The sequence below is a fragment of the Strongylocentrotus purpuratus genome, unplaced genomic scaffold (genome assembly GCF_000002235.5).
Source record: "Strongylocentrotus purpuratus isolate Spur 01 unplaced genomic scaffold, Spur_5.0 spur5_scaffold_5, whole genome shotgun sequence".
NCBI lineage: Eukaryota > Metazoa > Echinodermata > Echinoidea > Camarodonta > Strongylocentrotidae > Strongylocentrotus > Strongylocentrotus purpuratus.
The window spans coordinates 32908635-32931384 of NW_022145611.1; the positions used below are offsets into that span (position 1 = coordinate 32908635).

General features: G+C 37.8%; 1 protein-coding gene across 1 annotated transcript; it reads left to right on the forward strand.

The window, feature by feature from the left end:
* The first annotated feature begins 17842 nt into the window (after positions 1–17842).
* LOC115929617 lies at positions 17843–22187 on the forward strand. The gene is made up of 5 exons (XM_030999176.1): positions 17843–18134; positions 18783–19103; positions 19694–19872; positions 21451–21601; positions 22072–22187. The coding sequence occupies exons 1-5, from the start codon at positions 17843–17845 to the stop codon at positions 22083–22085; spliced, it is 957 nt and encodes a 318-aa protein (XP_030855036.1). The 3' UTR covers positions 22086–22187.
* Positions 22188–22750: the final 563 nt, after the last annotated feature.

Genomic DNA, 22750 nt, shown 5'->3' on the forward strand with positions numbered 1-22750 from the left:
GGGGTGCGACACCCCTCCACCTGTCAGGATATTGTCGGTAAAATTGCGCTGCAGTCGGGAAAAAAGAGAAAAGGGGAAGGGGAAAAAAGAGCGAGAAAGGAAAAGAAAAGAAAAAAAAGAAAAGGAAAAGAAAAGAAAGAAAGAAAAAGAAAGGAAAGAAAGGAAAGGAAAAGAAAAGAAAGAAAAGAGAAGAAAGCAGGAAAAAAGAAAAAGAGGGAGGAGAGGAAAGAAAGGAAAAGAAAGAAAAGAAAGAAAAGGAAAAAAAAAAAGGAAAAAAGAAGAAAAAAGAGAAAAGGGAAACAAAAGAAACGGGGGGTGAAAGAGAGGAGAGAGAGGGAGGTAAGAGCCTGAGATAGGAGGAGTGGGAGTAAAAGAGAGAGGGGGGTTGTTGGGTGGACCCGGTGGAGTCGTCTCGTCGAGGGAGCAAGAAAGACACGGCTAAATATATTGCTGTGTCGGGTCAGCTGTGTCGGTATTCTTGCTCGATCCTCGTGTACTAGTCGGTGAGATGTACAAGTTTTTTTCCCTACGAACTGTGACTTTTTATCCGCTGTGACGACTTCGAGAGTGACTACAACTACATTAATTGTATTTTTCGAAGTTTCACTTTCCTATAATATCAGCTAAAGAATTCAGAGGTTTAACATTTTCGGCGAAACTAACTCAAGCAAGGATTAAGAGTCAACAACGGTATGAAACTCCAAAAATTCCGCGCTTCGCGCGGGAGGGGGAAACTTCATTTAGAAGAGTCGCGAACGGTACAACGAATCGTCTGCTTTCTCTAATAATTTAAGGGAACGTCAAAGGTTCCGCGCTTTGCGCGAGAGGGGGAAACTGAATTCAGATAAATGGGGCTTATTAAGAGTCGAAAATGGTACAACGAATCGTCTGCTTTCTCTGATAGTTTAAGGAAACGTCAAAGCTTCCGCGCTTCACTCGAGAGGGGAAACTTAATTCAGATAAATAGGGCTTAATAAGAGTCGAAACGGTGCAACGAATCGTCTTCTTTCTATAAGAATTAAATCAAACATCTAAGTTTTTCGCGCTTCGCGCGGGAGGGGGAAACTGAATTCAGACAAGGATTAAGACTCGAGAACAGTACACCCAATCGTCTGCTTTATCTAATAATTTAAGGAAACTTTAAAGCTTTCGCGCTTCGCGCGGGAGAGGGAGAAACTGAATTCAGACAAGGATTACGGTCGAGAACTGTACAATAAATCGTCTTCTTTTTATAAAAATTTAATGAAACGCCAAAGCTTTTGCGCTTCACGTGGGAGGGGGGGGGGATTCATTCAGACAAGGATTGACAGTCTAGAATGGTACAATGAATCGTCTTCTTTCTCTAATAATTTAAGGAAACTTTAAAGCTTCTGCGCTTCGCGCGAGAGGGGGAAACTGAATTCAGATAAATAGGGCTTTAAGAGTCGAAAACGGTGCAATGAAGCGTCTTCTTTCTATAATAATTAAATGAAACGTCAAAACTTGCGCGCTATGCGCGGGAAGGGAGAACCGAATTCAGACAAGGATTAAGAGTCGAGAACAGTACACCCAATCGTCTGATTTTTCTCATAATTTAATGAAACATTAAAGCTTCCGCGCTTTGCGCGGTAGGGGGAGAAACCGAATTCAGACAAGGATTAACAGTCGAGAACGGTACAGCAAATCGTCTTCTTTTTATAATAATTTAATGAAACGCCAAAGCTTTCGCGCTTTGCGCGGGAGGGGGGAAACTTCATTCAAACAAGGATTAACAGTCGAGAACTGTACATTAAATCGTCTTCTTTTCCTAATAATTTAAGGAAACGTCTAAGCTTCCGCGCACAAACCCAGTACATGGTAGGATGAAAAAGTCAGAAGATAGCAAAGGGGAAAAAAGAAAGAGAGAGAGAGAGAGAGAGAGAGAGAGAGAGAGAGAGAAAGAGAGAGGGGTAACAAGCTAGATAAATACATTCAGTGAGAGTCATGCGCAATCGAGAAACTTTTGAGATTACGTTTAAAACTGTTGTAAAATGAGATTGAAGTTATATTAGTTGGAAGCAAGTTCCAAATTGCAGGTGCATGATGTCTGCAAGAATATGATGCAAAATTTGTATTAACACACCATCGGTGATATTTCTTCTTATTTCTAGTATTATGGTTATTGTACTGTTTGTTATAAACATATCGGATAAGTTTTTAGGAAGCAGACTTTTTTCGTTCTTGAATATAAGTATAGCACACAAATATTCATTTAACTGGTATACATTCAATATATTAAGTTGTTTAAAAAGTGGTCTTGAATGAGATTTATAATGAGATAGCGTTATATTTCTTACAACCCTTTTTTGTAGAATATATAAACGATGCAGTTTGGTTGGGTATGTGTTTGCCCAAACGATGTTGCAATAACTAAGAAACGGTAATATAAGTGTATTGTATAACATAAGAAGAACAGATTGAGGTAAAGTATGGCGGAGTTTGCTGATGACACCAGTATTCCTAGACATTATCTTATTAATATGTGTTTTCCAGGATAAGTTTTCGTCAATAAAAATACCCAAGAACTTGGTATTAGCAACACGATTAAGAACATTATCATCCATTTTTATTTGATATGAATTGAGGAGCTCTGTAGAAACCGGTTTATATTTGGAATGAAAACATATAAAATTTGACTTTCCAGCATTCAAGATTAATTTATTGCATTTAAACCAATTTGATACTTTCCGCAATTCAATATTTAACGTGCTATATAAAGATCCAATGTCATTTGAGGTGTAGAGGAAATTGATCTCATCAGCAAAAAGAATGAATTTCAATTTATCAGAACAATATGGAAGGTCATTAATATAAAGTAAAAATAGAAGGGGCCCTAGGATTGACCCTTGGGGCACACCACATGAGATTTCCGAATAATCAGATAAAACACCATTAAATGATACACATTGAGTTCTTTTATGTAAATAACTTTTGAACCAGAGGAGTGGTAACCCTCTTATCCCATAAAAGGCAAGTTTGGATAATAATATAGAAAATCAATTGTATCAAATGCCTTGCTTAAATCTAAGAAAACACCAATCGCATGCAATTTTTTATTAAATACACTAATTAAATAATCTTGAAGATCAATAACAGCCATTTCTGTCGACACATGCTTTAAAAAACCATACTGACTATCATTAAAAATAGAATTTTTGCATAAATAGCTATATGTACGATTATAGACGAGCCTTTCTAAGATTTTTGAAAAATAAGGAAGTATAGATATAGGCCTATAATTATCAACATTATGAATATCATTTTTTTTATGAACAGGTACAACTTTTGCAATTTTCAATCTAGAGGGAACAACTCCAGTAGAAATCGATAAATTGAAAAAATAACACTATGGTGTAACAATAAAGTGTATTACATTCTTTATGACATCAGGATTGAATTCATCAATACCACAACTATTTGTACAATTCAATTTCTTTACTACATCAATAATTTCATTTTCAGATACAGCTTTAAAATATACAGAATTGGAATTTTGCTTTGGTAAAAATTTGGCAAAATTGTCAGTATTGCCTAAGGATAAGGAATTTTTCGGAGACAGACCAATATTTACAAAAAAATTGTTAAAATGATTGGCAATATCTTTAGAATTAGATATTTGTTTCCCATTTACATTTATGAAATTAGGTAAGGCATTGTGAGATTTACCCAGGATACCATTGATTAATTGCCATGTTTTTTTCTTCATATTTCCCTTTATTGCATAAAATTTCATCTTGTAGTAGTCTTTACGTGCAAGTTTTAATAACTTATTAGTGTAGTTTCGTATTTGAACGTATTTCCTCTTGTTATTTTCTGTAGGTGAGTGACAATACCTTCTACATACTTTATTTTTATTCCTTATCTTTTTATACAAGTCAAATGTAATCCACGGTTTTCTAATCTTTTTACGAACAGATTTAAAAGTTTTCTTTACAAATGCTCTGTTATAAGGAAAATGACCATTTGCGCATAAGCAATCACTATAGATAGTCCGTAGGAAAGACAATTTAGCCTTCGGCCCCGGGTATAGAGGGTTAAATTTGTAAATATTGGGACATTTAATTTTGTCGGTAATTGGGGGCTAGTTTTGTCGGAAATCGTTGGCCTCTACACCCCCCCCCCCCAACTGAAAAAGGTCTAGCGACGCCCCTGGGCGCTGCACTGTTTGTACTCTCGTGACATTGGACTTCGGTATTCCAACTCGCCATAAAGACAGCTCGACCCTGGACAAATCGACACAATACCCTGGACATCTCGCCCAGGTCGAGTTGTGCAGGGTGGGATGCCTTTTCGAACAGCTCGACCCACTTTTTTTCCCCTCATGATATCCCCGGATGATATCTAGATCTAAAATCCCTCATCTCTCAAAATACTCACAATTTCCCTGTTTTCTGTCATGGCTGTATTTATAAAAGCATAATGAATACATAAAATGACAATTTCATCTAAGATGAGGGATTTTAGATTTAGAAATCATGAGGTGAAAAAAGTTGGTCGAGCTACATCCGAAAACGCTCCCCACCCTGGACAACTCGACCTGGGCGAGTTGTCCAGGTATTGTGTCGAGTTGTCGAGGGTCGAGCTGTCTTTTTTGGCGAGTTGTCTGGGATTCGTCTCTGTAAACACAATGCCAAAATAGGCAAAGGAAATGTGGCAACAGACATATTTTATACAAGAAAATATTACGTTGACAATAATATCATCACATGCCATTGGACTCTTGGAAATTTAAAATTTAGACGCAATCCTTGAAAATTACTTTTGGGGAGACAGATTGGGGATATCTCTGTTTTTAGTGTAATGCCACTAAAAAATATGGAATCCACTCTCAAAACGGTTATTCAATCACTTTTTATAGAAAAGGTTTCAAATCCAAAGAATCGAGCCCAAATATGACTATTAAAAATATTGATTTCTACTCATCTGCACTTAATCATCCCTAAATCACTCACGTTTATGACTCGAAGTGTTAAAAGTTTTGAGATAAAACATTTCCATCACCTATAAGCCTACGCCAGAGGGGGCACCCGGAGCCTTTGACATAGTGTCCCTTTATAAAGGGACACTACTTTGACAAAGGGACACATCGGTGCTCCGTGGGTTTTACAAGTATCCCCCATTCTGCCCTTTAAAAAAACTCCAAAAATACTTTGCTTTTGATAGATGTAGAAAAAGAAGAAAAACAGAGCCAACAAAATTGAGTAAGATCGGATAACTAATAAGGAAGTTATGAATCTAAAAAACGTATGAACAAGTATGGAACTTAGGAAATCACTACACAAATTGCCAATTTGGTTATCAGTTTGTGACGTCAATGCCTCACTATTTATCAATTGCTTTATATATTTTATCCCATTAATTTCCCTTTTTATCCCCAAAACTTAATTTACATATGCCTTTGCCCGGGTTATATAGTTTGCATCATATTGGGTGCATGACATTTCACAAAATCTTTATGAACTTTGAAGAGTTGATACTAATTTCTGAATATTGTATATTCATAGTCATTGATTTTTATACAAATACAGTAGTTTATCAAAATTTCACATTTTCATGACTGAACTGACAAAAATTACTCTATATAAGTGCATTCACACAAAATATTACTATCAATATATAACTTGGATGCTGTTGTGAAGAAAACAGATTTTTAGGGGAAAATTGAAAATTTATATTATCAATATAAAGAAAACAATTAGTGGATAGTGAGGCAATGACGTCACAGACTCATGAGTTAGTTGCCAATTTGGCCCGGTAAATTGTATTTTAAAAAATCTTCCTATAGTCCTTGTCCCTTAGATTAAAAAGATGACGCGACTTTGCGGTTGAATAAGATACCAAAAGACTATTTTACTTGACAAATTGCGCAATTTGGGACGGTGGATAGTGAAAGAGAGAAATACAGAAACACTTGAAATAGCAACTTTCTAGAAATTCTATATAGGAAAGCCTGCTGGACCTATACGACCGCTCCCCCAAGAGGCGGCGGAGCGACTTCGAAATGGGGGGGGGGGGGAGGGGCACCTACAATAATTTAGACATTGGTATATATTGTGATTAAATTTATATCAGGGATGATTTCAATAATTGTTTCTCTTATACATCATACAAGATATTTTGCAGTTGGGAGAGATGGTATGAATATTCATTTGCGAGCGAGTGAAGCGAGCGAGGAAAATGTATTAAGAATTATGAGGTCGCAGTGCAAAAATTACATCTTATATGAAGAGGGGGAAAGCAATCCTGATGGGGGTGTAAGCACATTCTCATAACAGAAGACTGAAATGACCATTGATAAAGTAACATAAATATTTCATCTATACATGCGAGCAAGTTTTGGTGAATTTTCTGTTCCTCGCTTCAAATTAGGGGCACGTTTAATGATGAGAGGAAAAGGGGACACTTATCGAAAGGGATATTATTAGAAAAGAAAAGGAGCACGTGTCAAAGTACAAACGGTTACTATCAGAGGTGAACGTGAGGCACTTCTTACACCTGAAAAGAGGCACTGAGCAGATATGAAAATGGGCACTTATGAGAATGGAAAGGGGCACTTAAAATAAAGGAAAATCTGATTTTGTTGAAAGAAAAAGGGCACCGATAAGATTTTATTAGGGGCATTTATCGGAGGTGAAAGGGTGCTTTTATGAGAAGGGGGGAGTGGCTCTTATTAAAAATGAATAAAAAGAGGCACATGATAAAATAAACGGGGCACTTATCAAAGATGAAAAGGGGTAATTATGAGATGGACAGGGGCACTAATAAGAAGACAAAAGAGTTTATTAGAAAGGAAAAGGGGCCCGTGTCAAAATAACTGAGGGCAGTTATTAGAAATGAAAAGGAGTAAGCAAGTTCCTTACCTGAAAAGGGTCATTTACCTGAGATTAGAGATTAATAGAGCACTTATCAGGAGAGGAAGGGAATTGTCAAAGTAAAACGAACATCCCTCAGATTTGAAAAGGGGACAATTATTATCGGAGGTGAAGGGGCACTTATCTGAAGTGAAAAGGAGTATCTTCTCTTACCTGAAAAGGGTCAGTTACCAGAGATGGAAAGGTGCACTTATGTGAATGAAAAGGGATACTTTTCATAGGTGAAAAGGGGCATTTATATAAGCAGGCGCGCAGGAAGCAGTTTGGGATTGGGGAGGGGGGGGGGGCAAACATTCAAGGAGGCTCACCTTCCAGGGGCAGTGGCGTAATGAGCAAAAACGTTTGGAAGGGGGGGGGGGCTGAAGAAAAATCTGCATCACCACCACTCTTACATGTTACATGCAGACACCGCGGAACGTTTTTCAAAGTGGAGTATTAACGATCAGGTAGAGCGTAAATTGGCGAGGGGTCCAGGGGCAGAGCCCCCAGAAGCTCAGGGGTTTTAGGTATTTAATAACGGTTAGATGAGCATCCAGGTGCCCTCTTTAAGGCCATCGATGTGGTCCAGGAGGCTCTTCTGAAGCTCTGAGATTTTTAGATATTTAATTACGGTCAGATGAGCATCCAGGGCCCCGCCTTAGGGCCCTTGGTGGGGTCCAGGGGCAGAGCCCCCGGAAGCTCAGGTTTTTTTTTTTTTTTTAGGTATTTCGGTCAGATGAGCATCCGCAGGTGCCCGCCTTAGGGCCCTTGGTGGGGTCAAGGGGGCAGAGCCCCCGGAAGCTCAGGGGTCTTAGGTATTTAACTACGGTCAGATGAGCACCCAGGGCCCCGCCTTAGGGCCCTAAGTGGGGTCTAGGGGCAGAGCCCCCGGAAGCTCAGGGGTTTTAGGCATTTAATTACGGTCAGATGAGCATATTTTGATACCTCATTTGTGACATTGGCAGGTCACCTATTTTTTCTCTCTCTCTTTCTTTCTTTTTACTCTGTAACATACTTTTTCAAAAACTGAGGGGGGCTCGAGCCCCCGAGCCCAGCCGTTCTGCAGGCCCTGACATTAACGCTTCTAAATAAGCATGTTTTCGCCCGACTGTAAATTTGGGAATTTCTAATTTTCCAACAAACGCATAAAAAGGTATGACTTACAAAAAAATTGAGAAAAAATACCGGAAAATTATGTTATTTCAGCAACATTTGTAAATCACTGGTATCGAAAAAGAAATCCCCCCATCCGTACGCCAGCGTTCAGGGGCTCATGCGTTTTGCCCCCCCCCCCCCCCCCCCCCCCCCCCCCACTTTTTGGTTTGGGGCGAGTGCCCCCCTGCCCCCCAAGAGTTCCAATTAACATTATTCCTTGTATAAGCAGTTTATATAAGACCTTTATACACCCCTCCTCCCCCCTCTCTCTCTCTTTCTCTCTCTCTATCTCTCTATGTCTCTCTCTCTCTCTCTCTCTCTCTCGTAACTAAACCTACGGTACCATGGAAGGCTGTAGAAAATCCGAGTGTCGGCCAATAGTGAATTTACATGTAAATAATTGTACATCCGAATGGCTTGTTTTCCCAATTGAAGAGATGTGTATTGAGCGTTTTTTGACGGGTTCCATGGTAGAGCGACCAGGATAAAGCATGGGAGGTTTATAGTAACATAGATGTCACCATGCTACGATTGACACAGGAGATTTAGAGCCTAAATGATGATGATGATTGGATAAAATACAATAATGTTGATGTATGGACACCAAAGAAGATTCTACATGTATGATCGATTTGACGGAATCTCACAGGATTCGAACCTGTCCCATGACATCAACAAATTATGTGTATTTAATCACATGACAGAGAATTGATATTACTATTCTTTTAATTCGGAGTTTTCTATTTCAACTAAAATTATTCTTTGTAAGCAGTTTATAAGACATTAATTTTGTCCACTAATCATGTTTACAAGGCATTTTTGGCAACGACACCATGGCAATTTTAATGAGACTACACGATATTCCATTTTCGGGCTTTATTAAATATGGTAAATTGATTAAATCCTCACAGATAATTCATTATAACTATTCATATTGTTTTCTTACTATATTTCTCTTCCTTTATCCTCCTCCTCCTCCTTCTCTCTCCCCCTCCCCTTCTAGCCTTTGTCTCTGTCTGACCCTCTCCATAATTATTTCTGTCACATATTGTTACCATAATCGTTTATAACCAAGTTTTACCAGCAAGCAGGTCACTTCTTTATGAATGATAATGACGGGCAATGAGTAGGTACATCACCTATAATGTATCCAATAATTTGCTTGGAATGCATTCTTAGACAATGATGAAATGAATCTAATCTGAGAGTGAATAAGTCTTAGTCTGAGTTGACAATATCTCGAATGATGTTGTTAGCATCTAGGCCTCTATACTGAGATGATAATCATCAATAACATAGAATATACAGCTAAGATATAGCTCATTTACGCCCCCCCCCCTGGAATGGCGAAAAGAGGGATTAAAGAAGGAATTAAGAGGAAAAAGCAACGTGAAAAGAATATTTAAAAAAATATTACAAACATTACACTCAAACAGCATTGCCATGTATACTAGGAAAAATCCTACACCCTTCCGCTCTAAATAATTACCTAGCTTGTTCTCAATCCACCAAGGAAGAATGATGCACCCCTCTAAAATTAGTAATAGAACCCAATGGACAATCACCCCCGGAAAAATAACACCCCGGAAAACTACCCCACCCCCCCCCCCCGAAGACAATGCCCCGGAATATTATCTCCCCCCAGGACAATTACCCCTTAGGAACAAGACAGTGCCCTGTGGATGATTCCCCCCGAGGACAATTACCACCCCCTTAAAATTACCTCCGAGGACAAAATTAATACGCCCCATAAGGACAACCATCCAAGGACAAAATATGCACCACACGATTACCCCCCCCCCCCCCCCCCCTGTTCATTGCAGGGGAAGTCCACCCTGATAAAAGGTTGGTTTTTATAAAAGCATACATTTTTTCGGGGGTAATTGTCCTCGGGTGGGGGGGGGGGAGGGGGTTGTCCTCGGAGGGGGGGGGGGTGTAATTTTCCCGCTGCATGGTTATTGGCCGGGGGTGACTGCCCAGGGGTAATTGTCCTAGAATCAAACATAATTATGGTTATTAGACTTATTGGAAATAAGGCCAAATGAAAATTAAACCAAATAGCTATTAGCCTAAATGGTCATTAGACCAAATGATAAGTACACGAAATGGTTATGAGACCATGCATGTGGATAGTAAGGTGTTGACCGGCTGTGTGTAGACCATATGGGAATAGACTTATTGGGTAGTACACGAACTGATTGTAGACTAAACGGCAGTTCACTGTTTGTAGACGAAGACAGGGCTGACCAAGAGATCGTACAACTAGACCAACTTTGTTCTCCAAATGAAGAAATAAAGACTATCACTTCCTATACAATAAGTTAGAGAAAATTGAGATCGTCTTATCCCTGTTTTAGAAGCAATGTATTGAATATGATTCGTCTGTAAATTATTACTCTCTCTTTCCCAAAAAACAAAAATCAAATTTGACTTGAAAAACCATGGAAATCGTATTTAATTCGCTTATTATTTGCCTATTCGATTTCGAAGAAAATCAGTACATTATTTTCTTGTTTTGAATTTGTACTATGATTTTTTGTTCTCGACAAGCTACCTCACTGTAATCCTTGTTTTCCAAGGGTAATGTCACCATCCATGCTCAATAGCCAATGAACACACAGAACGCACATGGAATTGTTAACAATGATGACGTCGATTTTACAATCGCACACAGTATTCTCACTCACAGACCCTTATTGTGTGTATTTATTGAGTGAGTTAAATCAGTTGTGTTTTTCTTCTCTTAATCGATTTCTACGAAAAGGTAAAGTATCATCTCATCAAATTTCCCAATGATAGAGACAAAATATAAAATATAAAATATAGCATAATATTATTATTATATAATGGGGAAATATTACTGCACTACACAGTTGTTTCATCCAAAAAACAAAAAACAAGCGTCGCTTATTTTTTTTCAGAATTAAACTGAATAGGCTACTCTTAAACATTTTGATTTTCATATTTCTCCACAAAAATAATTGAAATTATGAGTTTTTCCACCATTCGAACACAAAATCTGCCCCATACCCTCTCCCTTTTTCCCTTTGGACTTAACCCCCTTCCTCTTCCTCTTCCCCTCCCCCCCCCCCCCCCCCCTCACTTCTACTTGTGTGGATATAAATATGCTCTTGCATTGTTGCCTTCGTTCCACCTCTACCTCGCTTTGCCTAAAACTTCCCAGTTTTCCCATTTTCTCAGATGCAGTGGAAATTTATTTTCATAAATGCCAAATTCTTTTCTGAAACTGAGTTTAATTTCACCCACGGCTATAGATGAACTCCTTTCTCTTCCCATGAAAATCAAATACTTTGCAAGAATTAAGAAATAATTTACCGATTGCTCCTTTCCTTGATCAATTAATGTCATTCCAATATATCTTCCCATATTATCTCTTCTTTATATGCGCAATGACCGATTGGATTTAAATTTATGAATCGATTATTACACAGCAGATGCAGTGTGTGGACAAGGAACAAGGGTTCATAAAAACTTGTTATTAATAATAAGTTACAATAGTTCTAACAATATACCAACACCGCTGCATTTGATAGATGAGACTAAATTTGTCATAGAAATTTAGTATTAGTTATTGATATCAAACTTTATGAAACAGAGCCTGTGTTGGAACACAAAATATATTAACCAAAAAAAGTATGTAAAATTGTAATGTACGATATATATATAACAAAACGTGTCATGAAAACGATTAATAACAGAAATGGGGCTTTTGTGAGCGACGCTAGCGGTTGTGAGCAAAGCGTTGCGTGGGCTGGGCACTGTACACTATTTAATTCCGGTTGAGAGTTGAGCAGTGCGTGGGCTTTACTGTTACGGTCATCAGGAATCTTTTTATTGTAATCTTTTATCTACTTTTGCTGCTGCCCCACTTGCCCATTGAATACGCATATAGCACATAGCAAAGTAGGTTACGCGAAATCTCTATGTTCTACTCTTTGAGATTTTTATTATAAACTTTATAGTACGGTCGATGTCTAACCTCTTCCAGATGTGCTTGATCTTCATTCATGACAATAGGACTTTAAGTGCATCTTTTGGGATCATATCAATTCTTTATGTAAGTATTTTGATTATTATTTTTTTTTCTTTTTAGTGTGAATAATACCGTATAAAAATAGGCTAAAATTGAAATCACTGATATCGACATCTTACCATCAAAATTGTGTGTTTAGTATACAATCACTTTCTGAATTATCTTGCATAATTATAGATACAGGTCTTAGGTCTTTATTTTATCCCTTCTCTTCCCCATTTCTCTCTTCATGTCTTTAAATTTTTGTTGATGTTTATTATGAGTTTAAAGTGCAAAATAATGAGCAATACCTTTTTACTCCTAATCACATTTTTGTTTCCTGTCCATTTTGGTGAATATATAGGATTCTTTTATACAATTTTAAACAGTTCAGCTATGTAATCTACGTACGTTTCAGTCTTTGGACTGTTCTTTTTTTACAAGGAATTTTCGTTATAAACCGAAATGAATGACGAATGAATGAATGTGCAATAGCTAATGTTAAATAATATCACGCTAGCAAATATGCACCAACTTGCTTTAACAAAAAATGAATGTGTGACTCGAAAAGAAAGCTAACACAAGGAACGCCATAGATTATTTTGTAGATGTCACACATCATTATTAATAAAAACGTATTATTTGGTAGAAATAACAGAATTCTGGAGATTTTTTTTTTCTTCAAGATTCTTTTATGTTTGTAATTTATTAGCACGAAAAAATGTAACCAATACTAGCTGTGTGATACAATTTTTCATATATATTCAGGATTAAAATAATTTTAAAAAATTATATATTATACAAATATTTGTAATATGTCCATTGCATTAGCTTGTACAGCTCAAACCGATAATGATATGGATAAGATAATAGTCACAATTTAACGAATGAAAATTGCATTGGAAAATTGTCCGAAATATTTATCACAGAAACGGACGCGTGCGAATACTATGTGCCTTCAAATTGAAATTGAAAGTTTTTGAAATCAATTAACTTTATTTTGAAATTAGTTTTTTGTTAACAATAATTATTCCAAATCATTACGAAGTATTAACACGGAGAGGCGTATCCATTACAGGTAGTGAAAGGGGGGCACGCGTCCCGGGTAGCAGTGGAAGGGGGCGCAAAAATGAAAAAGAAAGGGGATGCAATAATAATATTGCCCCCCCCCCCCCCCAAAAAAAAGAGGAAGACTTGAACTGAAGAGGCCGGAGAAATGGAATAAAAAGATCCTTGAAGGGCAATTTAAGCAGAAAATAAGATAAAAAGAATGGCGAAAATTTGAAATAAATCGGGCCAATAATAAGCAAGTTAAAAATGTTTTAAATATGAGATCACTAGGACTATGCGAATGCACTTAATAACCTGATAAGGCTAAATGATGAAGATGTAAATAATAAACTCATTATTGGCTATGGCGCCCTCTCTAGATATTGCACGGGTGAAATTCTGGAGGTTTTTTATTGGGGGGGGGGGGGGGCACTGATATTATCCTGAAACTGCCGACGGGTACGGATAGAAGTCAGTGTACCGATTTACAATAGCAATGGACGTTTCCAAAAATTCTAACCAATAATTTGATTAATTTCCCATAATTACCGTGAAAAGAAATTCTGACTCTACTGAATATCCTCCGTGAAATCATTCCTCCTTTTACGTACTTCAGTCTCATAAATTCGTATCAGTATTGTACTTGAAATACAAAAAGCAACTGATACTAATTCATGATCTTGTAAATAGCAAGTTGTGTACTGCACATATCTGTGACGCAAAACTCATTCCGAATTGCAAAATTATGCTACATGTTTAACACTAAAGATTATTATACAACAAATGTATTACCTTTCAATTCAGTTGTGTATTCCAATATATAATTGCATATGTCTCCAGTTGATGTTGGATAAAGAATGAAGAAAGAGATAGGTAGCTTTTTAGATAGTAACAAGTCGCAACGCAAAGTATATCCTGAACATATAACATGTAATACATGGCGCTGTAGTTTGTACTCTCGTGAAATTGGACTTCGGTCTCTGTAAACACAAAACCAAAATAGACAAAGGAAATGTGACAATACAGTTGGATACGTTGACAATAATATCATCACAATCATGCCATTGGACCCTGGGAAATTTAAAATTTAGACGCAATCCTTGAAGTTCACTTTTGGGGAGACAGAGTGGGGATATCTCTGTTTTGAGTGTAACGCCACTAAAAAATATGGAATCCACTCTCAAAGCGGTTATTCAATCAATACTTATAGAAGAAGTTTCAAATCCAAAGAATCGATCCCAAAATAATAATGACTTTTTATGACAATTAAAAATGTCGATTTTTACTCATCTGCACTTATCATCCCTAAATCACTCACGTTTATGACTCGTTTTTGTTTCAAAATTTTGTAAAAACACGTGATTTTTACCTTTTTGAGGGGTTGCCCCCCCCCCCCCCCCTGGCGCTCAAGGGGGGGGGTGCAAATTTTCAAATTTTCGAGGACCAAAAAAAAAATGTGCTCACTACACTACTCTTTTCAACGCTAATAAGTGCCCTTTCCAAAAAATAAATACTTTTCATGAAATTTGCCCATTTAAACTACCGAAGCGTGTCAAATCAAAATGGAGAGATGTGATGAGAGATGTGTTCTGAAGTTTTGTATTCACTAAATAACCGAAGAGGTTCATCTGGTTGGTGATGTAACTTGAAAATTGTTGATTTCTTCATGACAAAACGTATCTGCTCTCACATAATCATTGATTAAACATAAGTTCTATTATACTTATTGCAGCCATACAATGGCAACCTCCAAACATCAAGGGAGAGGCAATTCATCCCGTAACAGAAACAGAAGCGACAATAAAGGGAAATACAAGGTAAGAAATGAGGGGTGTCAAAATTCGAAGGATCGGAGAGCGGGAGGGTGAAATAATCCTACCAGATTCCAGCATTAGGAAGAGCATTAGTCCTTCGAGACTCACTTTGGGCAAGCCGTCGAGGGTTGGAATCGGGGGCGGCAGCAAATTTTTATTCGGGAATGTTTGAGAATCCGTGAAATCCCCTCAGCGCTCTCAGACTCGTTCAGTTATGGGGGTGGGTTCGCCAACACTTGCATGGAAGGAATCGTTTTGGGGAAAATATCCACGTAAAGAGGGGGGGGGGGTCTCTTATTGCCATTTAAATGCTTCCATATTGTTTGGTGAAAAAGTTGTCTAATCGTTTCTTAATTCTGTTTTGTTGGGCAGTTATATGTGAGTGGTCCCGGTTTTCCATACACAACTCACCCTCAATCCACCCAATCAATCCTCGGTGAAGTTTACAGATCAGCAAGGGAGACAAACAGAGATTTTGGTGGATGTCAGGTAAGATATCTGGAGAAAATGATACTCGAATGAATGTAAACACTCGAGATTAACTTCATGCAATAATACTAAATTTAAAGTCAAGGTTCGCGGAAATGACAAATAATGTTAAAACGAACGACTTGCTTGTTGAGCCAATATAATTCAAGGGGCAAAAATCAAAGCGTAGTTATTGGAGCAGTATCATTATCAAATCAAAACCAAGTTGTTAAATCTTAACTCTGTCATAATCATTATAGGAATCAGCTAATTACAGTCATGAATTGTTAATAAATCAATGATCATTATTTTGTGAAATTTTTAATACAAGTAGACTATTATAAAATTTATAATAGTCTATGATCATTCAGATCATTCAACGCAAATATATTTAATATATTTGCGTTGAATGATCTGAAAGAATCATTAATGCCTCAGCTAATTGCTTTAGTCATTCGATTAGAGGGATCTCGTGCCCCAGCCCTAAGTAATATTGGAACCTTTGAAATATTAAAATGATATGCATCGATCTCGATGATAATGTTCATGTCGTTATGTTTTGGTGTGGGAGCCTGTTCCGAAATAGTCACACATTGAGTCACACAATTTTACCCATAAGCTTTGACCCCTCAAAGTATGTAACTCATTGACAAAAAGGTTGTCAGTCTGACCGTAAGTGTCGGGTTCAGCCCCCCAGACCCCCCCCCCGGCTCCCACAAGGTGGGGGCGATGTTACCTTGCTAGGCCATGAGGTGACTATTTCTTAATCCCAGCTCATGACTTTATAGAGATAGTGCAGTTGTATACCATATGCGCCATTGCACCAAATGGATAACTGAATGAGATCTAACTCTTGGATTATTAACCTCTATACGTATAAAAAAATCTAATAATTTTTCTCTATCATTTCCATTCAATGTATTTAATTTTGTTGTCCAACGTCATTGCGTTATTTCTAGAACGTTCGATCACTCAAAGGAACAACATCATCAACCGGTGAGTAAACAATTGCAAAAACCTGTTAACAACCGCATGTATTGAGGCGGCACCCTCAGGGGGGGGGGGGGGGGGCACAAGTCCCCCTTCACTTTTTCAAATACCCCAAAAGTGCCGCTTGCCCCTATTACTTTGTAAAAGTGCCCTTCCCGTTCTCACCTCTGATAGGTGCCCCTTTTATTTTGACACGTGCCTCTTTTTCTTACTAATAAGAGCCATTTCCCCTTCTCATAAAAGCCCCATTTCTTTTATTATAAGTGCCCTTCTTTCATTCTCATAAGTACTCTCCTTTTCAGGTAAGATAAGTGTTCCTTTTTACCTCTGATAATTTCCTTTTTAACAATGATACGTGCCCCTTTTCCTTTCTAATAAGGGACCTATCCCCTTTTCATAAAAGCCCTTTTTCACCTCTGATAAATTCCTCTAACAAAATCCTTTGGGTGCACATTTTCCATTGACAACTGCCCATTTTCCATTCTCATAAGTGCCTTTATTCATCTCTGGTGAGTGCCTCTATATTCAGGTGTAAGAAGTGCCCCATTTTCACCTCTGATAATTACACTTTGTACTTTGACACAAAAAATGAGTTTAATCAATGTATTTTGCTGAGGGAATGTATCATGCTAGTGTGTGTGTTCTAGCTCTAATGATGTCTACCACTGATGAAAACTTCATCCTGGAGTTGGCTCAGTGTGATTCTTGATAATGGCACTTTTTTGTAATGCTTTCTTGAAATAGTGAAGATAATTTAATTTTACTGATGTGTACAACACGTACATTAGGAAGGGTCAGTAAAAAAAACTTAACTGGAGAAATTATTAGAATGTGGCATTACAAGAAGCTTCATCTCGGCAATGGTTTGTTACACAGCCCAATAGCACCGAAGAGACCGACACCATTAGTTGTCAGCTAATTACATAGGCTATAATGAATTTGAGCCCAGATGGAAACAAAAAAACAACATCGACCAGAATGGCTAAGGACCGCCATGTTTTGGAGTCGGTTTAGAGTCGGCTTGAATGAGGTATAAACAGGGGCGTACCCAGGGGGGGGGGGGGGTTCCCCCCCTTTGGTATTTTTATGTGTGTAAACCCCCCTAAAAAAAAAAAAAAAAAAAATTATGCCCACGGCTAACGTAAAGTGACCTTACCCCCCCCCCCCCCCCACGAAAAAAATTTCAAATTTTCAAATTTCGAGACAAAAAAAAAAAAAAAAAGTGTCCGCTTACCCCCCCCCCCCCCCCCCCCCCCCCCCCCCCACTGAGCGACTTTTCGGCCGGCGCGATTTTCAAAATATTTTGGGCCAGATTTTAAACCCCCCCCCCCCCCCCCTTGAAAAAATCCTGCGTACGCCCCTGGGTATAAACATGAGACACTTATTATCTCTGCAAATGAAATGAACATATCTCCTTTCCTTTCAAAGATACTGGGCAGCTTGAACTACCTCTAGCATCCGAAATGCCAGCCAAGCCACCAGAATACACCAAACTGATGCTCGATGTGGCAAGACAGATCGAATCTACTCCTGATGGACTCATGGACTTCAGAAACACTTGTCACGAACAGGGACACGTCGGTGCTTTCGATCTAGAAAAGAAAAGAGCATCTGACATCATCCAAAATCTTCAGAAAAAGATGATTGTACATCCGGGTCAGTATGAGAAGTTTGTGGAGTTCCTAGAAATCATCGGAAGAGGAGATGTCATCAAGATGCTTCCGGGTTACCAAGACTATGATTCTAAGGATGGAGGTATGATAATGTTGATGTTTGGTGTTGAATAGTGTGTCCCGATTGCAAGAAAAGAGAGTAAATTATTCTTGTATAACCAATGAACATAAGTGTAATGTTTAAAGTCTTGTAATATCCGAGTGACCTGTTCTTGAGGACTAATGGCTTATCAAAATACTGACTGAACCGACTTGATTCGAACCATGAACCATGCTTTTAAGGTTTTTATTCTTCTTATTGAGCCATCACAAGCGCTGTGTGTTCATTGCTAAACATTTCCTCTTTATTTGGCAGGGTTTAATACGAGTATGGAAACCTAGGATAAACATCAATTACTGTAATACCTAATTGAAGAGCAATCATGTTAATATGGGATGAAGGCTATAGAGAGCTTTGTTAAGCGGCTACAATCATAATTCTTTACATCAAATTACTTGGAAAATTGAACTGTGTTTGATTATGATAGTCAAAGTGTTGTATGAAAACGTTTGGTCACTTTGGTGCAACTTTACTTTACTTTTAGAGATAAAGGCTTAATTCGTAACAAAAAATTATGTTTGAATGTTGCTGTTTGCTAACGATTATGTGGCTACTAGATCTATAGATGAATTAAAGCTCCTACATTGCTTAAAACGATTGCATGATTAAATCTCATGTTTTCCTGTTAAGGGAATATTAACCAACCTCATTACAACACCATACTGGAGAAGGATGAAACCAAAAGTGGCACTTCACATTCTGCAGTTGATGGTAAGGTCACAGACATAGAAATCTCGAATCTCTCGGACAGCATCCCACCAGACTGCGTGCTTCGTCTCGGCATCTTCCTCGGCATACCCTATCCGGAGATTGAGACACAACGCCGACAAGGAGGAACTAGTAACATGCTGTTTCACTGGCGAAAAAATGTGCCTGAGCGAGACCAAATGCAACAACTTCAACAAGCACTGGAAGAGGCTAGCCTGGGTCATCTGGTGACTGATTGTTTTGGTGAGGATCCTCCTTACATATTCAAATTAAATTTTATCGTACGAATCTGATCAAATTTGGGACTGAACAGATCCACAAACGAAGCTTAGACACGACCATTTGGACACGCCTTACAGAATTGTACTGAACAAATATGCGTTGTTAGGATTTTCAGCAGGTTGATATTACACTGCCCAGCCATATACCAAACTGAGAGGGCACTGGATCTACTGGGGGCATCGGTCGGTGTTACTTCTAGTGTAGTTCTGGACCCTATATTGATTTTTGTTATTCGCCGACTATAAACGAGACCCCCACTAACCGCGCGGTTAGTGGGGGCTCGCAATCACTAAGGATCGCGCCATCACTCGGCTTAACGTTGTAGGGTCCAGAACTAGACTATGTTACTCCTAGAATTAAATATGAATTTACAGGTGCCTTCTTTTCTCATCGTTTCCCTCTTCTCTCTCTCTCCCTTTCACTTGCTTTCTCGCTTTTTCTTTCTTTTCAATTTTAGGGGCACATGCTCCCTGTAGCTATGCCAATAATAATAAAATAAGTCATGTTTTATCCTATGTTCATCGTTTTTCATGAATTTTATGGAATCATAGGAGATGGAAAGAATTCTTCACGCAAAGACACGGGACCTCTGAGCCGATCTTCAATTACATCTGACAAGGTTTTAAGCAAGCTATGTGGGAAGATTGGCGAAGGATGGTTACAGTTCGGCATCCAACATCTAGGCATGTCAATGGTCGACATTGATCATTTTAGGCACAACAGATCAACCGTAAGCAATTAATAATTGATTGAATTGGTAGCCCTATGCTGAAAATATTCAATTTACAAACTAGAATATACAGAATACATACAAATCAAGATGGAAATCAAGAAGTACCAAATATCAATCCTTATTTGGAAATAAAGGGATTGTGTAGATGAAAAAGGTCACACAGTCATGTATGTGGCAAAAATATAATGCACAGTTTTGGCATAGTCTCAAACATTTGCACAACTTTGGATGCACCTATGGCGGTTGAATGTTACCCTGTAAAGGCTCACTCTGGAACAATTATTGCATATTGCGATAAATTACATGATGAAATTTAATATTTTATCAAGGCTGATTAGGTCAGTAAAGTCACAGATAAAAACGAAATTTTCGGCTCAAATTACACAGGCAGTATATTATTAATACGGCCAAACTTAAAAATTTAAAAACCAATCAAAAGTGAATACCGTACATAATGATGATATCTAATTAGTCCAGGCAGCCCAATAAATCTAGGATGAACAGATTTTTGGCATTTGAAAATACAGGACTGGATAAAATAATTTAAAAGAATTACATCAGGCGCGTACGCAGGGGGGGGGGGGGGTGGGGGTTAACCCCACCCCTTTCATTTTTGTTTATGTGTGTGTTTTGGAGTAACCCGGCCCCCCCCCCCCCTTTGCGATTAAAAAAAAAAAAAAAAAAAAAATTATAATGGGTGACCCAGAAAAACCGACCTTACCCGAAATATCGATCGGCCCAATTTTTCAAATTTTGGTACCAAAAAAAAAAGTGCCCCCCCCCCCCTGCTTATTCAGCGGCTGGCTGAGTCGTTGCCCACTGAGTCGAAGAAACCCACCCTAACAAAAATGTACACCACAGTCTACATTCAATAGCTTATTTTCAACAATCAAAAACACGGCACTTGTTTCGTAAAGAACAAAATGGGTTGTTATTTTCTTGATCTGTATGATCCCTGGAATATATTGAATCATAAGAAAACAAAGAGTAATTGGTATAAAAATATACAAATCCAACAACGTCAAATTAAACCGATCCTCATTTATACGTCATAGAAAACAGCACAATTTCATGAATCTCTAGCATGTTAATTCAGAAAATAATTGCATGTTCAAAACAAGCTATCGGTTGTATGTTAACATCACGATTTTCCCCTTGTATTTTAAAACACGACTAGCTTACGTCAAATTTGACAAAATACTGCTATTTTTGGTTCTTACGATTTGGGAGTCATTCTCCTTCACCATTTATTTGCGTTATTATATAGGGGGTTATTTATTCATTTAATCTGTGTTCATTATAATACCGGGTAGTCTCTTCAGTACATAAAACCGATTTGCAAGTGAGCCCTGCAATACATAGTAAATTTAAAATGATATGTATTAATAAACAAATTTTAAAATATTAAAATACTACAATACATAATAGAACAAAACAAGACCAAGAACATAGATTGATAATGGAAACATGATTGTATTAGACTTTTGATCACGATACACAATTCAATTACAGCTTTATACTTCAGCTAAAATACACCCTTTTATTCTGGAATTTCACTTCTTTATGAAAATACAGATGGAGGATACGATATTTGGCATGTTGTATGAGTGGCGTCAACGTCACCATGACGATGCAACGATTGGTACACTACTCGATCTAATGGAGGAGAGTCCGAATATCTCACTGGACTCCTATAACTTTATTCTAGAAGAAATACAAAGCAGTGGTATGTTGTATTACATAACGAATGTTGTCCTTGTACAAGTCATGTATATTTTAAAACACGATCTTACGTTAAATAACAAACTGTTTTTTTGTTTCATTAAACAGTTTCCTTGTATTCAAATTGCGATATAGGCCTAATTATCAAACCTTTTGTAGAATGAGTGATTGAGACATTTGAAAATGTGCAAATGAACCGAGTCGGACACTTTCAATCATAAAGTTATTATGAATCAGAAATGACAATTCCATTGGAGATTGCACTGTACTCTCTATAGACTTTACCACTAATGGACACAAGCAAATTCATTTTTCATGGAGAGCATGATACATTTGTAGAATTGATTGTGTAAATTAGGCTCTGATGTAAATCTTTTAACGTTTTCTTAAGACAAAAGATATACAATCCATAACGAAAAAGTTTCATTTAAAGAAAAACATAAACTTTTTTGTATATTCTTGATCTTTTTTCAGATCTGCATCAGTGAGCATTGCGAAAGATGGCGACCTTAGTGACCATGTCATGACAAGAACGTCATCCAAGTGCTAAAAAACACAGGACTATTTTTTTTATTCGTCTAGTGAAACCAGTGGCGAAACCCCTTCCCTGGGGTGAAAAAACGTGTAAAAACACGTTAATTTTACTTTTTTTTGGAGATGGGCTCCCTCCACTGGCGCTCAAGGGGGGGGGGGGGGGGGGGGGGGGGGTGCAATTTTCCAAATTTTCAAGTAGTGCTGTAGTCAAACGTTTAACCGTCCGGTATCCGACCGCCCATGGCGGATTCCGTTTTCAATTGGACGGTTTCGTTTCCCCGATTTTTTTAAAAATTTTTTTTAAATATTTTTTTTTTTCTTTTTTTTTTTTAATAATTTTTTTATTTTTTTATTTTTTTTTTAAGTTTCGATTTATGCCCCTCCACCTGGCACTATGCCTGGCAATGTCTCCCAGCTCAGTAATCTGTGTGTTGACTCACCACTCCAAAACTAGAACAACACTCCAATTTGTCTGTCATCTTGGTTTGAAAGTAATCTTTGTAATAGATCTCATCATCTCAATATGTAGTTTATAATAATAATTCATCCAACTTTTACACAAGGTTCTATCCTAGGTCCTCTACTGTTTTGAATTTACATTAATGATCTTACACATTCT